The 18,842-nt window shown below is 60.9% G+C and overlaps 1 protein-coding gene across 1 annotated transcript in view; it reads right to left on the minus strand.

The window, feature by feature from the left end:
- Window positions 1-18,842, minus strand: part of Jph3 (junctophilin 3) — a 46,204-nt gene that overhangs the window by 16,550 nt on the left and 10,812 nt on the right. Inside the window, exon 2 of the mRNA XM_003461134.5 lies at window positions 11,893-12,670. Coding sequence (XP_003461182.1) covers window positions 11,893-12,670 — 778 coding nt within the window. The remainder of the gene's footprint in view (window positions 1-11,892; window positions 12,671-18,842) is intronic.

Below are 18,842 nucleotides of genomic sequence, written 5' to 3' on the forward strand. Positions count from 1 at the left end.
AGTCACCGTACAGCACTGGGCCCAAGGGCACCAGGACCAGGGTGTGGGTGCTGCCTGCCCGGAGCAGCCTGGGTAAGATAAAGCGGCAGAAAGGCGCCGAAGGGCTCTGTTGCTCTGCTGCCCTGTGGGGGCCATGAACTGTCTCCTCCGTGACGCCTCTGCCTTGGGGCCTGGCATGGGCTGAACCAGACTGTGAGCCAGACAAACCTTTCCCCACTAACTCCATGTCCAGTATTTCACATCAGCAACGAAAACAGCGCCGGAGCCAAGCCTCCTGGCTGACCTGGAGGGCAACATGCGGGGACACAGTCACAGGACAGGAGGGTCCATCACCCTGGCAATTCCCAGCCACGTCTGTGGGGCTGGCGGATTCCCCACGACCACTCATGGTCCATGCTGCTGGGCTCCGGGGACGCATACCGGCCAGTGCAGCCCCCGCCTCGCCCTCTCCTCTCGGGGTGGGAACAGCTCCCCCCATTCCCACCCTGAGGCAGAACGAAGAGCTGGGGACAGGCGCTGGGACTGCACCGCCACCCTGGCTCAGCAGGCGGCATCCTCGCTGCACCAGAGGGACGGAGCAGGGCCTATGCCCCCGTGCAGCCAAGACACTGTGCAGCTCCGAGCACTGGCACCCCTGAACACAAAGCAGCAGGAGCCAGGAGGGTGTCTACCCAGGCCCACCCTGTGCCACCACAGGCTGAGCCCAGAGGGACTGACTGGACAGCTGCTTGCTCCTGGACAGCCCAACCCAGGTCTCCTCCTGCTGCAGGACAGCTTGGCTCCGAGCACGCAGCTCCAACCTTTGCACCCACCTCCTGTGGCACTGGGCTCTGATCACCTCCCTTCACAGCAGCACACCCTGCAGGCCAGGGGGGTCAGCACGCGCCCTGGGGCAGAGAGGTTTCCAGGAGGAATCCGGGCTCAGATGCCAGGTCCAGAGTCCTGCCCTGCCCAGCCTTCTGTGTCAGCCCAGCTCAGACTCAGGCTCCTGCCCAAGCTTCCCCTGCCTCCCTGCTGGGGGCACCACTGGGGCTACGGTGCTTCCTGTAGGTGGACAGGCACCAGGGGCCGGGACCACCACCAGCCTCTTCCCACACCTCCTGCCCAGGGCAAACTGCTGCCAGGACACAAACCAAGCTGGCCCAGGAAGGAGCCAGGCGGCCCCGCGGGGCTCAGGGCTCTGGAGTGGCTGGGAGCGATTTCTTGCTGATTTCCAGTTCTCTGAGCACAGCGCTGCAGCCCCTGGGCCTAGAGGAGGACGAACATGGTGTCTGCAAAGCACCACAGCTCTCCAGGGACGAGACCTGGATTCACTGGGGAGCCACCATCCAGGGCCAGCAGAGGGCAGCAGGCGGTGGCCAGCGCACCAGTGAGCCCTGTGAGGACCCTGGATGGGACAGGCACCCCATGAGGTGGGTCCACACCCTAACTCTTTAGCCCTGTGCCTGCTGCACGTGGACAAGGGTCTTTGTTTGCTTTTAGAGACAGGGTCCCTCTGTGCAACTCAGATCAGCCTTGAGCTCACCACATAGTCCATGCCAGCCTCAAACTGTGATGCTCCTGCCTCAGCCTCCGAGTGCTGGGATGGCAGGTGTGCTCCACCGTTCCCAGCTGGAACAGGGGTCACTGTGGATGTGACTAGGGAAACCATGAGGCTGTCCTTGAGGAGAGGTCCCCTGAGCCCGATGTGACCACCTGTGTCCTTCCGAGAGGTAGGAGATTCGAAACACATAAGGCAGAGGCACAGGGATGCAGCAGCCAGGGGCCTGGCACGCCCTGGAGCCCCCCCCCCCCCCCCGAGAGCCGGTGACCCCGCCCTCCTCGCGGCCCAGGGACAGTCAGACTCGGGCTTCCCACGAGGGTGCTGCATTAAAAGCACCCACAGTTGCAACAGTTCAAGTCTGCCTGTGCCTCACCTGGTAATGCCACCCAGGACTGCACGGGCTGGGGCGGGATGGGCCGCTGTGCCTTGTGGAAGGTGGTCGGGGTAAGGTGCTATTTCAGGGCGAGGCTGGGGTGGCACAGAATACTGGGAGCAAGCACTGTCAGACCGGCCTCAGCAGGAGGGCACGGGGGTTGGGAGGAGCAGGGCCGGCCTGGGGACACGAATGGGACCAAGGCTCAGGCAGAGGGAGGGCCCGGCTTGGCTCCAGGTGTCCCTCAGCCTCCTGCTCCGACATGGTCACCAGCGCCAGCACCAAGCTTCGCCCTGGACGCAGGAGCTGAGGACATGGCCACCTCTGCACACCAGCCCCGGCCTCTGTGCCCTCGGGCAGCGCAGCGCCCGAGAAGGGGCGAGCGGGGGTGGGGTGCGCCATGGGTTTCTGCACGTGGGGTCAGCTGTGGCCATCACTACACGTTCCCAAGGGATGCAATGGCACAAAAGAAAACAGAACAAATTCTCATCTTCACCACACGGGAGCAAAACCATGGCGATTGCTGCCCAGAAAGAAGCTTGTGCCCGGGGCAGACCGTGAGCGTGGAAGCCACCGTGTGGGGCCTCGGGACTGCCAGCTTCCGGCAGGGGTGCGGGCTCCTGCCTGAGCGAGCCCGTGGTCCGGGTATTAAAGTACTCAAAGGTCTGTGTGTGGGGCCAGTATTCCCCCACACACCTGCACCCCCACATCACGGGGCTGGAGGTGCAGGGTGGGGGCCATGGCTGGGCCTCCTGGTGGGCACTGCTGCTGGCAGATCTGGGGGAGGTCCCCAGGCCCCATAAGGAGGCCAAGAGGGGGTGAAGGGACGGGGACACTGACCCGCTCTGGTGGCAGGGGGACCTGGGGAGAGGCGGTCACGGGGATGTGGCTGGAAAGGCCCCTCTCCTTCCCAGCGCCTCCCTCTGGCCGCTTCCTGTCCCCCACTCTGCGAGCAGCTCTCCTGCGCAGGCCGCTCCGCCCTGCCTGGGAGCCAACCACAGACTGCAGTCCTGAGCCGAATGAACTTCTCCTACTTCTGTTTTTTCCCTAAGACGAGATCTCACTACGCAGCCCAGGCTGGCCTCACACCCAAAGAGCCGCTCTGGCCTCAGCCTGCAGCTGTGTGCCACCACACCCGGCCAACCTCTCCTCCTTAATGTTGTGGGGTCAGGTATTTGCCCCAGCAACGAGAAAGCGCAGAGAACCTGCCAGTGCCACCTCTCACCTAGCACTTCCCAGAGTCCTCAGCGGGGGACAGTCACCGTTTAATGGGCCGGAGTCCAAAGCCCAAGGACGGCATCACCATGACCTATGCCCCGTCGCTGAGCAGCACCCTGAAGATGACTAAGACGGTCAAAAAACCTGAAAACGCCATGGGTGCCCAGGCCGGGAAGGCAGGGACGGGCGCCCGAGCTGCAAATCAACGAGGCAGAGGCCGCTGCCCCGGGAGCCCTGGACACAGCCCCTCAGGACAGTCATGCTCCTTGGTGCAGCACCCCACCTGCCTCGGCCGCAGGTGCTTCTCCACGCCCCGTGCTGGGCAGTGACCCCACAGTGCCCCGGAGGCTGCAGCCCACAGCCTGGGGAAGTCACATCGTCACCAAGCAGGCGATCAACTCCAAGCCAGGCTGGGTAGCACTGCATGAGTGCCCACCTGTGCAGGCCACCCTGATGGGAATGTGGAGTGGTCAGCAGACCTCAGCACCATCCTGCGGTCCCAGGAATTGGTTCAGGGTCCCTGGCCATGAGCTGGTCCAAGGGACCTGAGGAGAGGTGCACCGGCCCAGAGGGACAGCTGGCTCACAGGGTCCCCCCAGCTGAGCAGCCCAGGGTGCTGTCCCTTGGGGGACACAGCCGGCCAAAAGTCCCCACTGCTGTAGCTGTCCCACCGCCAACCCCAGCCTCCACGGGGACCCCACAGGGGGCAAGGACACACCTGGTCACCTGGGCCATGGGAAGGCAGAGCAGTAGTCAGCACTGGAGGAGGACAGTGCATGCAGGCCACTGGGCAACAAGGCACTGTATCCACCCCCAGGGGGCCCGCACTGAAACCTGTGGACTGGCGCAACCTGCGAAACTGAGGCTCAGAGGGCGAAGGCTCACACAGGATCACACACCCAGGCCGGTGAGCTGTCCTCTCCCATCGCCTGCCTCCCTGCCCTGCTGGTATGGAGGAGGAGGCTGACCTAGAAGTAAATGGACCTCAAGAAGGACATAAAAACTGTGTCTCAAGACAAGCATCAACCCAGAGGAAAAACAAAGTACTCTGGGATCTCAAAAAGGAAGCTGGACGGGCCAGGGGTTCAGCTCAGTGGTGTAAGTGCCTGCCCTGGCAAATGCAAGGTTGTCAATTTGATCTCCAGTATCATGCTGGGGAGCTGGCGAAGTGTGCCTGAGTTGGGTCTCCAGGGATGCATAGGAGTTCACTGTGCTGAGAGATATGCGTGCCCCAGTAGAAGGAAGAGTGTGTACTGGGAGAAAACTGGAGCATCTGCGAAGACCCTGCTTCAAAGGCCACCCCAGTGCTCCTGCTGAGGGTGGTTTTGGGGGACAGTGTTCACCCCATTTGTGCCTTGCATCCATGGGGAGCAGAGAGATGCTTGCACTGTGCTGTCCCCCAACCGACTCCCCAGGGCAGGGCAGGGGAGGCCCCAGGGAGGGAGGACAGCACTGGGGCCTCTCCACAGCAGCCCCTCCTAAAGAGGAGCCTCAGCCCCCGTCCTGACTCAGCCTGTCTGCTGGAGGGAGGGGGGAATCACGCCCTCAGGAGCCCGTCGTGGAACAACCCGCCATGGCCAGAGCCCCTTGCAGCCCAGACGCTGCAGGGCCAGGCCCCAAGCCCAGGCCCACACCGGGAGGTTGTGACAAAAGAACACATCCAACAGGCACCAGCCACTCACTGACGCCCCAGCACGAGTGGGATCGTCCAGCAGTGGCAGGAGCCCAGCGGCACGCAGAGACCACGCTGAAGGATGCTCACCGGCAGCCGCCAGAGCCCAGCCAGTCAAAGCCACCCCAGGACGCCCACAATGGCTGCAACCCAGGAGCACTGGCAGCCAGCAGCTGGGAGTGGGCAGGCTGCAGGGAAGCGACCCCTGTGCACAAGGGAGAGACTGACACAGTGCGTCCACCCCGGGACAGCCCGGCCACTCCTCAAAAGGCGAAGCAGTTATCACAGGACTGGCCACCCACTCCTGCAGACCTCAGGGAGCACAGACAGGACCCAGGAACATGGGCCCAGGAGTCCGGGGCTGTGGCACCCCTCGGGTGGAGAGGTAGGGGCCGCTGGCTGCGGGTCAGCTGAGGAATGGACGCATGGCCTCTCTGCCCTATGGGACACCGTTCAGTCATGCACAGCACTGGCAGTCCAGCAGCGCGTGAGCCCTTCCACACGGAATGTCCAAGTTGTGGTTTGCATCTAGATGTCCCAAAGCCTCCTGGTGATGGGGGCCGGGCTGTTGGAAGCCAGCTTGTTGAACCTGGACCTTTCATACTCGAACCTCAGGAAAGAGTTACAGTCTGCAGTTTGCAGCACGGAGCCGGCTGGGGTCTCACTTTGTAAGCATGCTCATCCTGTGCAGAGGAGAGCAGGAGACCTGTGATGCCACACCCGCCCTAGGGCAGCGGCCTGCTTACAATACGAGGGAGGAGAAGGGGCGAGCTCCCTGCCTTTCGCTCTGACTGCTTTTGCTGTCTTCTAACACTAGCCCTAACCCTAAGGCTGAGGCAGGAGTATAGAAAGGTTGAATCCAGCCTAGGCAATTTAGCAATTTAGTGTAAAGCTGTCACAGGGCGAAGGCCCGGCCCTGGGCTCAATCGCCAGTACAAAATAAACAAATAAATAAAAATAAAAATAAAATACGACAGTTGACAGAAGCTCTTGTGCATTGTTCATAAGAGAAAGTCTCCTTCGCACCTCCAGAACTTTGTACAGTTTGTGTTCCCAGCATCCCACGGAGCACCACCCCATGTTCTAGTGGCGCTGTCAATCAGGGGTCCATCCCAGATGCCACGCCCCTCACAGCTGGGTGGGCGTGGCCAAGCTTGGAGGCCATGTACCAGCTTGCAGGCTGGCCTTTCCTGCCCTCGCAGAGACCCTTCTGGAAGAGGAAGCAGCGCACAGAAGCCCGAGAGAGGGAAGGAGCCCTGACGCTGTGTCGACCGCCTGGAGCCTGCGATGCCTGATGCTGTGATTCTGCCATTCACACCGAGTACTGCCAGCTGGGGAGCGCAGGCTTCACACAGCTGGAGGATGAGCAACCTCTCGACGTGGTCAGAGCCGCTCCCCAGCCCCCTTGATTGATGCACTTAGCTCCTTGATGCAGAGGCCACAGAACTGTAAGCCGTGGGGTCCGCACTCGGTGACGAGCTCACCAGGGCACTGTTTCCCTGCCCACCTTGCTCCTGTGTCCCTGCCTCTGTTTCCCCTCCTGCCTCCAGGTGGGGAGGGCTGAACCCTAAGCTTGATGCTCAAACAGAGAGATGCCACAGCAGTCCTGCGCAGGAGGCTGAGGCCGGTGACCCTGCTGGGGGACACAGAGAGCTGGCTCAGTGACAGCCAGGCGCTTTAGGAGTGTGGCTTCTGAACCCCCTGGGGGATCTTTAAGGGACGGAGACACCCACCTGCCTCCCAGCCATGGGCCTGTGTGAGGCCTTACACACTCACACATACGCGAGTGCCTCGTGCAGGTAACGCTTTCTGAAGCACTATCCCGGCCAGCAGCCAGTCTGGAAAGGGATGAAGGCCCAGGTTTGGACATCGGCTAAGGATGCAGTTGGAGGGTGAGCAGCCCCAGGTCTCACCCGGTGTGGCTGGAGGGATCCCACGCATCACACAGCCACGGGAGGGCCTTTGTGGACGTGGGGTCTTCTCAGGTGGGTGAAGAGGACCCAGATCAACGACTGGTGTCTTAATGAGAAAAGAGGGGCGGGAGGACCTCATCAGGCCAGCGAGACCCCCAGTGACCCAGCAGGGCCCCGGACGGGGTGCACACCACAGACAGGAAGATCTGGCAGCCTGGAAAAGTCTAAAGCAGCGGTAACAATGGGTCGATCTGCATCAATACTCCTCGGCTCGTCAGCCCAGGAAGAACCAGGACTCACCCAGCTGGCCCTCCAGGCGGGATTCAGGTGACCAGCCCCTCCCTATGCTGTGGGACCCCGGGACTGGGTGAACGCCCTCCCCACAGGGGGACCCTAAGATGCACATGGCAGGCGGGTGACACAAGTGAGACTGAAAAGCACAAATGCAAACCAAGAGGGGGCAATGACAAGACCAAAGGGCCAAAGGCAACCTCAGGCCTCCGCCCACCCAGAGCAGGTACAAGCGGCGTCTCCATAGGAGACCCTGGAAGACACAGACCTCAATTTCCAAAAAGACAGCAGTGAGACCCGAGAGGCTGCAGAGGAAATCAGAGCAGAAATCACCTCTCAGGGAAGGGGGCGGGCGGCTCCCAGCACAGCACCTCCCCAGCACAGTGCAGGGCTTCCCTGCCGTCCCCACCACTGAAGGAGGCGAGAGACAGACAGACAGACAGGACAGGGAGACCATAAAAGAGAAACAAAGGCAGAGCCCAGATCGACGTGGCCGCAAGCCAAGAGCACCAAGCCCCAGCAGCAGCGTGACAGGCTGGATGGTGGATGGTGTCCCTGAGCCCATGGAGGGCCCTCCGATCCAGAAGGACAGGTCACACTCTGCTGCTGAGTGCAGGGCGGTGACGGTGACCAAGATGCTGGCCACAGCCCAGTTATCTGAGCCTTGATACACGGGTCCAGTGTCGTGGGCCCATTCCACAGGGTAGAACCAGGCCAGGGTGTTGGCTCCTGTGCGGGGCCGGCTCGGTGACAGCAGAGCCAGTGCCATCTCTCCAAAGATGGATGCAGAGGGGGTGGCTAGGAGTTTGCAGGAAGGGGTCTCTGGCAGCCAGCTAACCCTGGGTCGAGTCCCCAAGGCCTTGCAGGGCTCATCCTCAGGAAGAGCTGCTGTGGGGTGGAGGGAAGGCCCAGGCGCCCCGGGCCCAAGGCCAGGGCCCCGGGCTGGAGCTGGCTACCGCCTCCCGTGCCCCGCCACCCCGTTCTGAGATGGCAGGATCTCAGGATGACTCATGGGCTCACAGGCCTGTGCTCCCACCCAGCACACGGTCCCGCAGGAGGAGAGAGGGGATGACAGGCACTGCGATTGCACCTGACAGCCGCACCTGTTGACCCACAGCGGGCCAGGGCCTGGAGGCCTGCCGTCTGCCACCCTGGGAACCACCATGGAAGGCGCCAGACTCAGCCCCAAGGTCACGATGTCCTGGGTCATGGCCAGAGGAGCTCGTGGGTTGAGGGTGCAGCCAGGCACAGAGCTCCACACCAGCCTCTTGCCCCTAGGGTCCCCTCAGCTGGGCCCTGGGCCTGGCCACTTCCCAGGATCCTAACGCCATCCCCGCGGTCCCCACCGGCTTCCTTTACAGAGCAAGGTCCATGCAGGAACAGATGGCTGCCGCCCGCCAGAAGGCTTCTCTCCGCTAGCGCACAGCCAGCCCCCCGCAGGGCAGGAAGCTGCAGAGCAGGAGCCCAGGCCCTCCGGCCAGGGCACTGCCTCAGGCAGCCCAACCATCAGGCGGCAGGCCATCCCGGCAGGGGACCGGGAGGGTCACTGTCCTCAGCCACCGCCTGCAGCTGCCCTAAGAAAATCCCAAGCACCGTGAGACAACCCTGCGGGTTCTCCTGGAGTCCAGAGGGGGCCTTCAGGCCCGAACTACAAGGGAAGGTGGCTCCTTCTGGGGCTCTGGGCCCTTCTGCCTCCTTCCTACGAGGACCCCCCAAGAGGACACTGGGCCAGCCCAGATGAGCCAGAAACACCCCCACTTCATCCTGGGTCACAGCTGCAAGGTCCCTTCCGCCTCTCGAGGTGACACAGCCACAGGCCAGGGACTGGGACCTTTATCCACCCAGCAGGGAGCAGTGTGTCACACTGCAGTCCACCACACGAGGCAGCCTCTGCCACACACGGTGCTCACACCTCAGTCCACAGTGCCCATGGTGGGGGTGATGGTGCAGAGAGACCCAGGGGATTGCCAGAGGGGCGGTGAGCAAGGCCAGTCTCCAGCCCCACAAGGCTGAGAGGCAGAGATGCCCTGGCTGTGACCAGGAGAAGGGAGACTGCCCACTGAGACAGGGGCCCCAGTGGACCTTCTCTGTAAAGGGACATACTCCTCACCAGCAGGGATCAATGCCGGGGCCACAGGGTCAGCAAGCATACCACGGTGGGTGCGGTATAGACAGAGTGGACACTGGGGATGAGGCTGATCCATGTACTCAGTGGGACAAGGAATCCTGACTGTCAGCCTGACAGGACTGACACTCACCAAAGCATCAGTAAAGCACACTTCTGGGGGTGTTGGGATGGTGCCGGGTGTGACCTTGCGGTCCCTGGCTCCTTCCCCTTGGGCTCTTTTCCTCTCTCTCTGCTTCCCGGCCACCAGGCAGTGAGCAGCTCTGCTCCCTCATCCTCTTCCCCCAGGAGGTTCCTGGCACCGGCTGGCCATGGACTGAACCCCTGGAACCATAAGCCACGTGAGCCTCCCCTCCTGTGAGCTGTGGTCTCCTGTGTTTCCTCCCAGTGGTGGGATGGCTAACAGCACGGTGAGAGGGAAGGTGCTGGATTTTGCTAGGTTACTCAGAATGCCCAACTTAAAATTTAGGAATTGTTTATTTAATTCTGGAGTTTTCCATACATTTTCAAGCCACCGAAAGGAAGCCACAGAAAAGGGCTTGAAAGCCCAAAAAGTCTAAGCAGGGTCTGAGAAGGGGGAAAACTGAATTATATCTAAGGGGGTGGACAGCTTGAAGTGGCACAGGACAGCTTCGTACAGCTCTGCCTTACCGATTAACTAGGTTTTACAAATTTAACAGGGGAGGCCGGGGACACAGCTCCGCAGCACAGCGCTGGCCTGGCAAGTGTGAGGCCCCAAGTCCAATTCCCAGCACAGCTAAATAAACTTAACCAAGGGTAGTTTTTAAGCAAGGAGACTGACAGTTCTTTTTTTGTTTGTTATCAGGGATCAGACTCACAACCTTGTGTGTACCAGGCCCTGGGGGCTGCTGAGCTTAATCTCCAGCCAGGAGGTAGTTTTTTAAAAAACGAAAATACCCAGCCAATGGCGTGGTGCACACCGGGCAGAGATGCCCGGGCCCAGCTCTCAGGGCTGGCTCAGGACGGGGGCTCAGGCTGCAGAGGGGTCTGGAGTAGGGTGTGGCCCAGGCCTTATGCACCACACCTCCCCATCCCTAGAGCAAAGCCATCTGCTACGCGGATGCTGGCCCCACCCTCCATGAAGAGGGACCCGAGTCCAGCAAGGGCGCAAGGGCCCTGGCAGAGGGGTGAGCAGGAAGCAGAGCCGCGCACCAACCCTGGTCCTGCCCAGCGCTGCCCTCCTTAGTGTCTGGGGCCCCACGATTGCTCCCGAGGCTCCTCCCACGTTGTCACCAGATGGTCAGTGCCTCAAGGAAGGGCTACCAGGTGAGAAAGTCTGAACACAGCCATCCATTAGCCACATCTGCAGGGGTGGGCGCCCACGGCTTGTCATCCCCAATCCGACACCTAACTAAGGCCCCTGTACACTGGACAGAGCCTCACAGATGCCAACCAGTGACCCACACCAAGGGTCCCTCAAGCTGCAAACGCCCAGCACCCTGTGGGAGATGCCACGCTCCCCATGGCCACCTCTGCAAGCTCCACACATGTCTGGCCTCATAACAAGGGTGACCGTCCGCCCAGCACCTGTTAGCTGCCCTGTGCTAATCCTGCCCACCCCTCTGCAGAGGCGTCTCGAGCACCCGCAGCCCTGACCTGCCTGCCCGTCAGCTACCAGGTGCAAGGGCAGAAAAATGAAGCCATAGAGAGGCAGGACAGCCGCCCTTATGGCTCAGGAAGACACGGGCCGCCACCAGCATCACTGGCTTCTTTTAAAGTATGACTTTCTAATCTTCCCACAGGAAGCAAGTATTACATCTATGGCATTAAAAATAACCGCCGGACCGAATCTGTTCCCAAAATACCAGGTGAGTACTGTACTCACACACAGGGGCGGGCACGGGGCACTGCCTGGTTCCGAACCCCAACACCGAGCTAGGAATCTGCACCCTGCAGCTCCCCAGAGCCATCTCGGGCCCATCCAAACCTAAGCAAGGTTGGGAGCGTCCTGGAGGCTCTCCAGGCCACAGAGCTGCTCCAGGCAGACAGAAGTGTCCTCCAGGAGCCCGAGGGTGGACCAACCTGAGAAACATCCAGAGCCTGACAAGGCCACCAGGTACGGGGGACGCAGGGCCCCGCTGCTCTGCCCATCCTGCCACCCAGCTCTCTCCACTGCCAGCCCAGGCAGCCTCCAGCTGCCATCCACCAGAGAGGCCTAGAAATCTCCACAGCAGCCCCGCCCACTCGGGACCTGTTCCTTAGGGGTTATGGCCCCTCTGAACCCCAAATTCAGTGCCCAAACCCACACTGGGCAGCTGTTGGCCCCAAACCCCAAGTCTTTTTTTTTTTTTTTTTTTTTTTTTTGTCTTTTTCCTTTTTATCGGTACCGGGGATCAAACTCACGACTGCCTGCTTGCAAGGTAGGCACTTATGCCGCTGAGCTAAATCCCCAGCCCCCCAAACCCCAAGTCTTATGTGAGCCCCCTGGGCAGTGCCCGCAGCTGATTGCACCTCGTAACAACCTTGGGTCACCCGGGCAGCTGCCAGCCTCCTGTGTGCCCCCGCAGCAGCAGCCAGGTGGCAGACACCCTTCCCTGACCCAAGAGCTGCATCACACTGGTACCACCAGAACGGCCACCTGCCAGGTCCATCCACAGCTCCCGGGAGACCCAGCAGACACACAGAACCCGGGAGAGTCGCCCCTGCCGGAGCGGAGGCTGTGAGCCCCAGGGCCCTTGCCCCACCCCAAGGTCCCGCAACACGCCGAGCACGGTGGCCCGGACCCCCGACTCCTACCTGGAGGCTGCGATCTCGGCTTTCTGCCGGGCGATGGTGGCGGCGCGCTCGGCGGCCTCCACGGCGCGGTCCACCTTCTCCCGGATCTTGCTGGCGCGCAGCGGGATGAGGTTCTTGCGCTTGCCGCTGACCAGCACGTTCTGCTTGTACTTGCCCTCCTCCTTGGTGCCGTCGGGGAAGGTCATGCAGCCGTAGCCGTGCCGCCGGTTGCAGGCCCACTCGCCCTCGTACTTGAGCCCGTCGGAGCGCTGGCTCACGCCGAAGCCCGAGCGCTTGTCGTCCTTCCACTCCCCCACGTAGGTCTCAGTGGTGGTGGCATCGATGTCGTCCTCGATGACGGCCAGCTCGGCCTCGGCCTCGCCCAGGCTGATGGTGGAGTGGATGTCGCTGGCCGTGGAGCTGACCGTGCTCATGCCGGCCTCGCTGCGGAAGGAGCTCTGCTTGCTGCGCTGGCTGGCCAGGCTGCTCTTGGACTCCGACTTGCGCAGCTTCAGCCCGCTCAGCAGCGAGCGCCGGAACAGCCCCTTCTTCTTGCCCTTGAGGGTCTCCGAGTCGCTGTGCGCCACCAGCACGAAGCCGCCCCGGGACACAGCCGGGCTGCCGGCCCCCGCCGGGGAGGTGTCCGGGTGCAGCGCCGAGCCGTTGGTGTGCTCGCTGCGCAGGGAGTTGATGGACGTCCTCAGGGGCGAGCGGATGACCGCCGCCATGCCGTAGGGCACACTCTGCCGCACGCCATAGCCCTGGCGCATGCCGCCGACCCACTGGCCCTGGTACGTCCCTGGGGAGACAAAGAGAGGGGTGAGCCCGAGTCCGCCAGCACCCCCAAGCTCCTGGCACTTGGGTGCCCAGGGCCGGCTCCGGGGTGACACCACTGTTTCAAAGACCCCTGTGGCATGGGAGAGGACCGATCACTGTGAGTCCAAGACCAGACTGGGCTACTTAGGGAGACCCTGTTTCCAAAACACAAAACACGACAACCACAAGAGCTCAAGCACCCCTCCATCCGGCTTCCCAGGCCGATTCCTTCCTTCAGAGACAGCTGGGGAGCCCGGGAGGAGGGGCTTGGCCCGGCTCAGCCCACACACCGTCCTGTCCCGCACAGTGCCTGCCCGGGGAGGTAGTGAGGTCCCCACAGCTGGAGGCATCCAAGAAGAGTCTCAGAGTCCTCAGTGGGGGCATCGTGGGAGGGACAGCAGGGGACAGGCCACGGGGCTGAGCCGGCAGACTCGGCAAACCCCAGAGCAGGAAAGTTGGGGCTGGAGGGGCTGGGGATTTAGCTCAGCGGCATAAGCGCCTTCCTTGTAAGCAGGCAGTCGTGAGTTCGATTCCCAGTACCGATAAAAAGGAAAAAGACAAAAAAAAAAATTGGGGACCAGAAGCAACTGGGGGGAAGGACAACAGGATGGGTGTGCTTGAAAGGGGAGGGAAGGGAGGGGCTTCCCGGCCACACGTCTTTAGGGATTTTACAAACTGAAGCAGCTCTGTCCATCCCACTTCCTACAGAGCGCGGTAAACTAAGCAGGAAGAACTGGGCCTGGCTGCGCGTTTCTTGCCTGTGCAGGGACTTAGGCAGGGTCTCACCTCTCCAACCCAGCAGAGCAGGAGCACAACGCCCAGCACCACAGCCACCAAGGCCGAAGGTGCCTGGTGGGCACCCTGTCCTCGGCCAAGCTCACAGCGGCCATCCTGGTCATAAGGGATGGTGTGCGAGCCCCAAGTGGACAGGCTGGTCCCCCTTCATGAGGTTCTGGAGATAGTGCAGGGCCTGGCCACGACTCTACAGCCCACAGCAGCAGAAGCCACAAACCAGAGGCCCCGAGGCCGAAGCCCACGCACAGGCTTTATCTGTCCCAGGCAGTCTTCCCTGAAAAACCAGAATTGTCAAACCAAGAGGTTTCACAAATAAGTTCTGATGTCTGGTGTCTCCAAAAAAGTCGGGGATTGGACAACCAAGCCCAGGCTCTCTTCTCAGAGGTAACAGGCCCTGGCATCCAGCGGTAGCCACCCACCCCAGGCAGGGCACGCAGCCTCCACCACTCCCACCCAGCCTGGCCACCGTCACTCCATGCCCCACACCGGGGCAAAGTTTAGACCAAGCGTGGGGCACAGAGTTTTGCACCCCAGGATCTGCTGATATCACCACCCACAACCCTGAGTCACAGGGGCAAGGCAGGGGGGTTTGTGCCCTCACGGACTGTGGTACCTCAAAGCCAGGCCATGATGGGAGCAGCCAACCTCAGGGAGCTTTTGGACTCAGGGGAAGCGCCCCTGCTGGCTGAGGTGGGGCGGCCCCACAGCGAGGTGCGTGGCCTCCCTCGGCCCCTGTGGCACAGAGGTAGAGGCCGTAGGCAGCAGTAGCACAGAGCCTGGACCAGGGCAAGGACAGCCCAAGATTCAGGGCGCCCCCCTCCCCCCGCCCTATGCTCTGCGCTTTGGCCCCGAGGACAGTCCCAAGGGTTCTGGGCACAGATGACAGCAGAGCAAGGTCACAGCATGGAGGCCACACCGGCCACAGCCTACAGGACCCAAAAGAAAGGCACCCGCCATGCTGGCACCACAGCCAAGGCCACCCCTGACCACCGAGCCGGGGCCCCAGGGCGTGTAGCTGCAGCTCGCCTCGGCCCAGGTGACTCCTGGCCCAGGCCTGGGGGATGCTATGGACTAGGGAACAGAGCTTCCGGAACCTTCCTCCCATCGGGCCTGGGCCGCGTCCGCCTCACCGCAGTCACTGCTGCCTGACGGTCCCACCGGCCCCCCACTCGGTCCCAGGTCCTCACGTTACTATTTTATTTTGGGTGCTGGGATCAGATCCGGGGCTATGCACACAGTAAGTCCACGCCGTGCTGCTGACTGGACGCTGGCCTCTCCCTCCGCACTTTGGAGCTGATTTATCCAAGCGACCCCCAGCACCCCCTCACCGGAAGCTCCCAGGATGGGGTCACTTGCTCAGGAGGAAGGCAGTCAAGATTACTGATAAGGGGCGCCCTGCCTCCCCACACATCACCAATACCACTGGGGTCGCTAAAAGCCCGTAGCCAAGCTGGGCGGGGTGAGGTCCCCCGGGCTTGGCTGCAGCTGGACATCAGCACTTCAGCAAACCGAGGTCACCAGGGTGGCTGTGACCCCATGAACTGGGAGTCCTGACGCAGACACTGTGGACACACAAGCAGGACCACGAGGCACAGACCCTGCAGCGGTCCAGCAAGAGCCGACCTGCAGCTCCTTGGTTCTGAGACTCAGCCTCTGGGATGGGGAGGAGAAATCCGTCCCCTAAGCTGCGTGCCCTGTGGACCTTCATTGGGGCCACCCCTGGACATGAAGTACAATTCTCAACTCCTCACCTCTAGACAAGGAGGCAGAACAAACCAAGAAACACAGGTAAAAAGCCAGACTGTTGGGGGCTGGGGGTTTAGCTCAGCGGCATAAGCACCTGCCTTGAAAGCAGGCAGTCGTGAGTTCGATCCCCGGTACTGATAAAAAGGAAAAAGACAAAAAAAAAAAAAAAAAAAAAAGCCAGACTGTTGAGAATATGTAAATAAAGAGCCAGGCACAGGGGCACACATCTGTGACCCCAGCTACTCGGGAGGCTGAAGCAGGAGGATCTCGACAGAGAGTCCAGCCTGGGCTACTCAGTGAAGCTCTGGGGATGCTGTTGAGTGGTGCAGTAGCCCTGGGCTCTGTCTATTTACAATCACTACAATTATATATGACTACATACAATATATAAAATTATATACCTACAACAAATGTAATACAGGCACAACTTTCTATATATATTCTAAATGTATATATATGTGTGTGTGTACATATATATGCACATATATTTTAAAATAATTAGTAAAGAAGAGAGCCTCCCTCCCCCCTGCAAGATACAGGGGGAGAAGAAACAGAACCAGGAAATTCCCTGGGAGGGGGGGTGTGGGGAGAGCAGAGCCGGGCGGGCTGTTGTGACGCCCCGCTCCCCCCCACACCTGGTCAAGGGTGCTGTCCGGGCCGGGGTTCGGCTGAAGGAGTCGGGCCACAAGGTGCAGGAGCAGCCAGGGGTCAGCAGGCACTGGGAGGTGGCCCCGATGGGGAGAAGGAGACCAAAACACACACACACACGGGGAACAGAATCCGGCACAACTGGGAAATCGTAGCTAGCTAAGTGGTATCAGAAGTCATCGAGGGGACGCATCTCAGTCCTCAGGAGGGAGGGTGCTGCACCCGCAAACAGAAATAAAATGCAGCTTTTAAAAGGCCAAAGAAAAGCACGTAACTGGAGATCACAGGGTGTTAAAACAGATTCTGGTGGCCGGCACGGAGGGGCACGCCTGTAACCCCAGCTCTCTGGGAGGCTGAGGCAGGAGAATAGAAAGTTCAAACCCCGCTGGACAACTTGGCAACTTTGCGAGACACTGTGTCAAAGAAATAAAAAGGGCTGGCTGCGGCTTAGCGCGGAGGCCCGGGTTCCATCTCCCTAACCGCCCTGCGAAAACAGTCCGTGGAAAGAATCTTTCAGAAACTAAAACACGAGACGGGACTCATCCAGGAGGCACCAAGTCAGCACCAGGAGTCCGGACAGCACCGAGGGTGGGCGGAGACAAAGCAGGAGCACCACTCAGAACAGCGTGCATGCCCAGCCAGGGTCCACAGGTGCCCTGCAGGGCCAGGAACAAGGAGGCACCACGCCTGGCACGCGAAGCTTCAGAAAGTCACCACTTCAAGACAGGAGAAAAGGAGATGGCCCAATGGGCCTGACACAGGACCACATGACAGCAGGAACAAACCAGAGATGTCCCGGGGGAACGCACCCCACCCAGACGCTGAGCAAGTGTGGTTTTCAGGGGCCCGTGGAATAGCTCAGCGGTTCAGCACCTGCCTGCCAAGCATGAGGTCCTGAATCCAATTCCTGGCACACACAAAAAGTGGATTTTCAATCTGCAGCCTACACCAGTGTATCCAGCAGGGAATCAAGCCACAGCAAGTTCATTTCCACACATCCTTTCTCAGGAAGCTGCTGCAGGAGGTGCTCCATCAAAACACGGGAGGCCAAACACATGAAAGGGAAGGGGTCCTGCAGGAAGACAGGGGCACTGGGAAGACAACCCACTTTCATCTGTGTGTACCTCAGGTAGAGCGTCTGAGTGGAAAATCTGCGTCAAGCTGTTTCACTGAGCGTTTAGAAGACGGAGAAGAAAATTAATCAGCAATCTAAAGAATTTAATACAACTTAAAAAGTGGGCCAATTGCCAGGAGTGGTGGCTCATGCCTGTAATCCCAGCACTCAGGAGGCTGAGGCAGGAGGGTCTCTGCCAGTTCAAGACCAGCCTGGGCTACAAAGTGAGCTCAAGGATGCCCGCACTGCATTGTGAGACGCCCTCTCAAAAGGACCAAAAGCAAACAAAACAAAAAAATTTTAGCCAACTGCTAACTTAGATCATGCATGTTTAGCTCTTACCGTCACTTAAACTGGGGGCACAGGGCGTGGTCTCAGAGGGTGAGGGGCCGGCACCGTCACCAGCAGGTTCCCACAGTGCATTTTGTCCCCACCGTGGACCAAGGCCGGAGAGACGCTGCCTGCTGACCCGAGCCCTATCCCACACACAGCGTGCTGGCCGGCGGGTGATCCTGGCTCTGTGCACCCAAAGGCTGGGAGAGAGTCAGAAAGAGACCTCGAGGGCAGCCGGGAGCTCGGGAGACCGGGAGGGGCCACCAGACAAAGGGCAGGGGGCAGAAAGAGGACAGCACTGGTGTGAGGGCTCCAGGGGCCTTGACCAGTGCTTAGGCTGGGTGTGGTCAGCAGCACAGCCCCGTCCATCCCCACACCACTGGGACAAGACCCAGGATGACAGTCCAGCATGAGGGACCGCACAGGAGCAAAGAGCCACAGGGGCAGACCCAGCCCGAGGGGCAGGACACAGCCAGCCAGGGAGCAACAGGCCATGCCCCAGGGTCCCCAGCGTGCCCCAGAGCTGGGGCCACCACACCCTCGCCCCTGCAGTGCTCCCTGCACAAGGGCCCTGTGGCCACTCCTGAGTCGGGGTGACGGAGACCCAGGGCAGACACTCTTGGAGTGGAGAGCGCCCTGCAGGCCAATGCACGGAGGCCCCTGCCCACAAGGAACAGCCAGAGGCCACTGGCAGCTGGTATCCGAGGTGCCCAGCACGGGCGCGGCACTGCCCAGAGTGGGGAGGCGTGCTGCCCCACGCCACACACCGCACAGCACGCGGTGGAGACCCGGCCTTTCCATTCGCTCAGCAGTGTCCTGCCCCTTCCTCGTCCCTGCTGTGGGCTCACCGCACCTCGCCACGGTGGCTGACCCATGCACATCCCGGAAGGGGGAAGCCTGCCAGAGGCCGCGGCAGCCCCACAGTCCCCGCTGACCCCGGTGTGTCCTCCCCACCATGCTCACTAGCCCAGGGGCCCGAGTGCTTCTCTCCTCCATGAGCTCACAGGGGCAGGGGGCTCCCCGCCTTCCTCCTCCCTTCCTTGCTATGCCGGGATGGAACCCAGGACCCAGTGCACGCCAGGCAGGTTCTAAGGCACAAGTCTGGGATGGGGCTTGCAGTCCTCCTGCCTCAGCCTCCTGAGGACTTGAGATCACAGGTATGTGCCCACGCCTGCTCCTTTATCCAGCTGTGCAGCATCAGGCCTCAGAGAGCACGACACTAAAGAAGAAAAAGAGCCGGACACAAGGGTCACAGTACACTGGTCACAGCCAGAGCCACGGCTGCCCGTGTCCACCCACCAACAAACGGACAAGCAAAACGGGTCCATTCTTATTATGGAATATTACTCAGCCACAAAGAGGAACAAAGAAAGCCCTAACACTTGCTGCAGTGTGGACAAAACCTGAGAACACAATGAGTGGCAGAGGCCAGGCCAGGCCACGTGTCACCCGGTGTCACTGACGTGGAGTGTCCCAACCAGGTGGGGCCAGAAATGGACACAGGCCTGCCAGGAGGGAG

This window comes from Cavia porcellus, unplaced genomic scaffold (genome assembly GCF_034190915.1).
Source record: "Cavia porcellus strain 051 isolate PalLab524CR breed Dunkin Hartley unplaced genomic scaffold, mCavPor4.1 scaffold_4, whole genome shotgun sequence".
Lineage (NCBI taxonomy): Eukaryota > Metazoa > Chordata > Mammalia > Rodentia > Caviidae > Cavia > Cavia porcellus.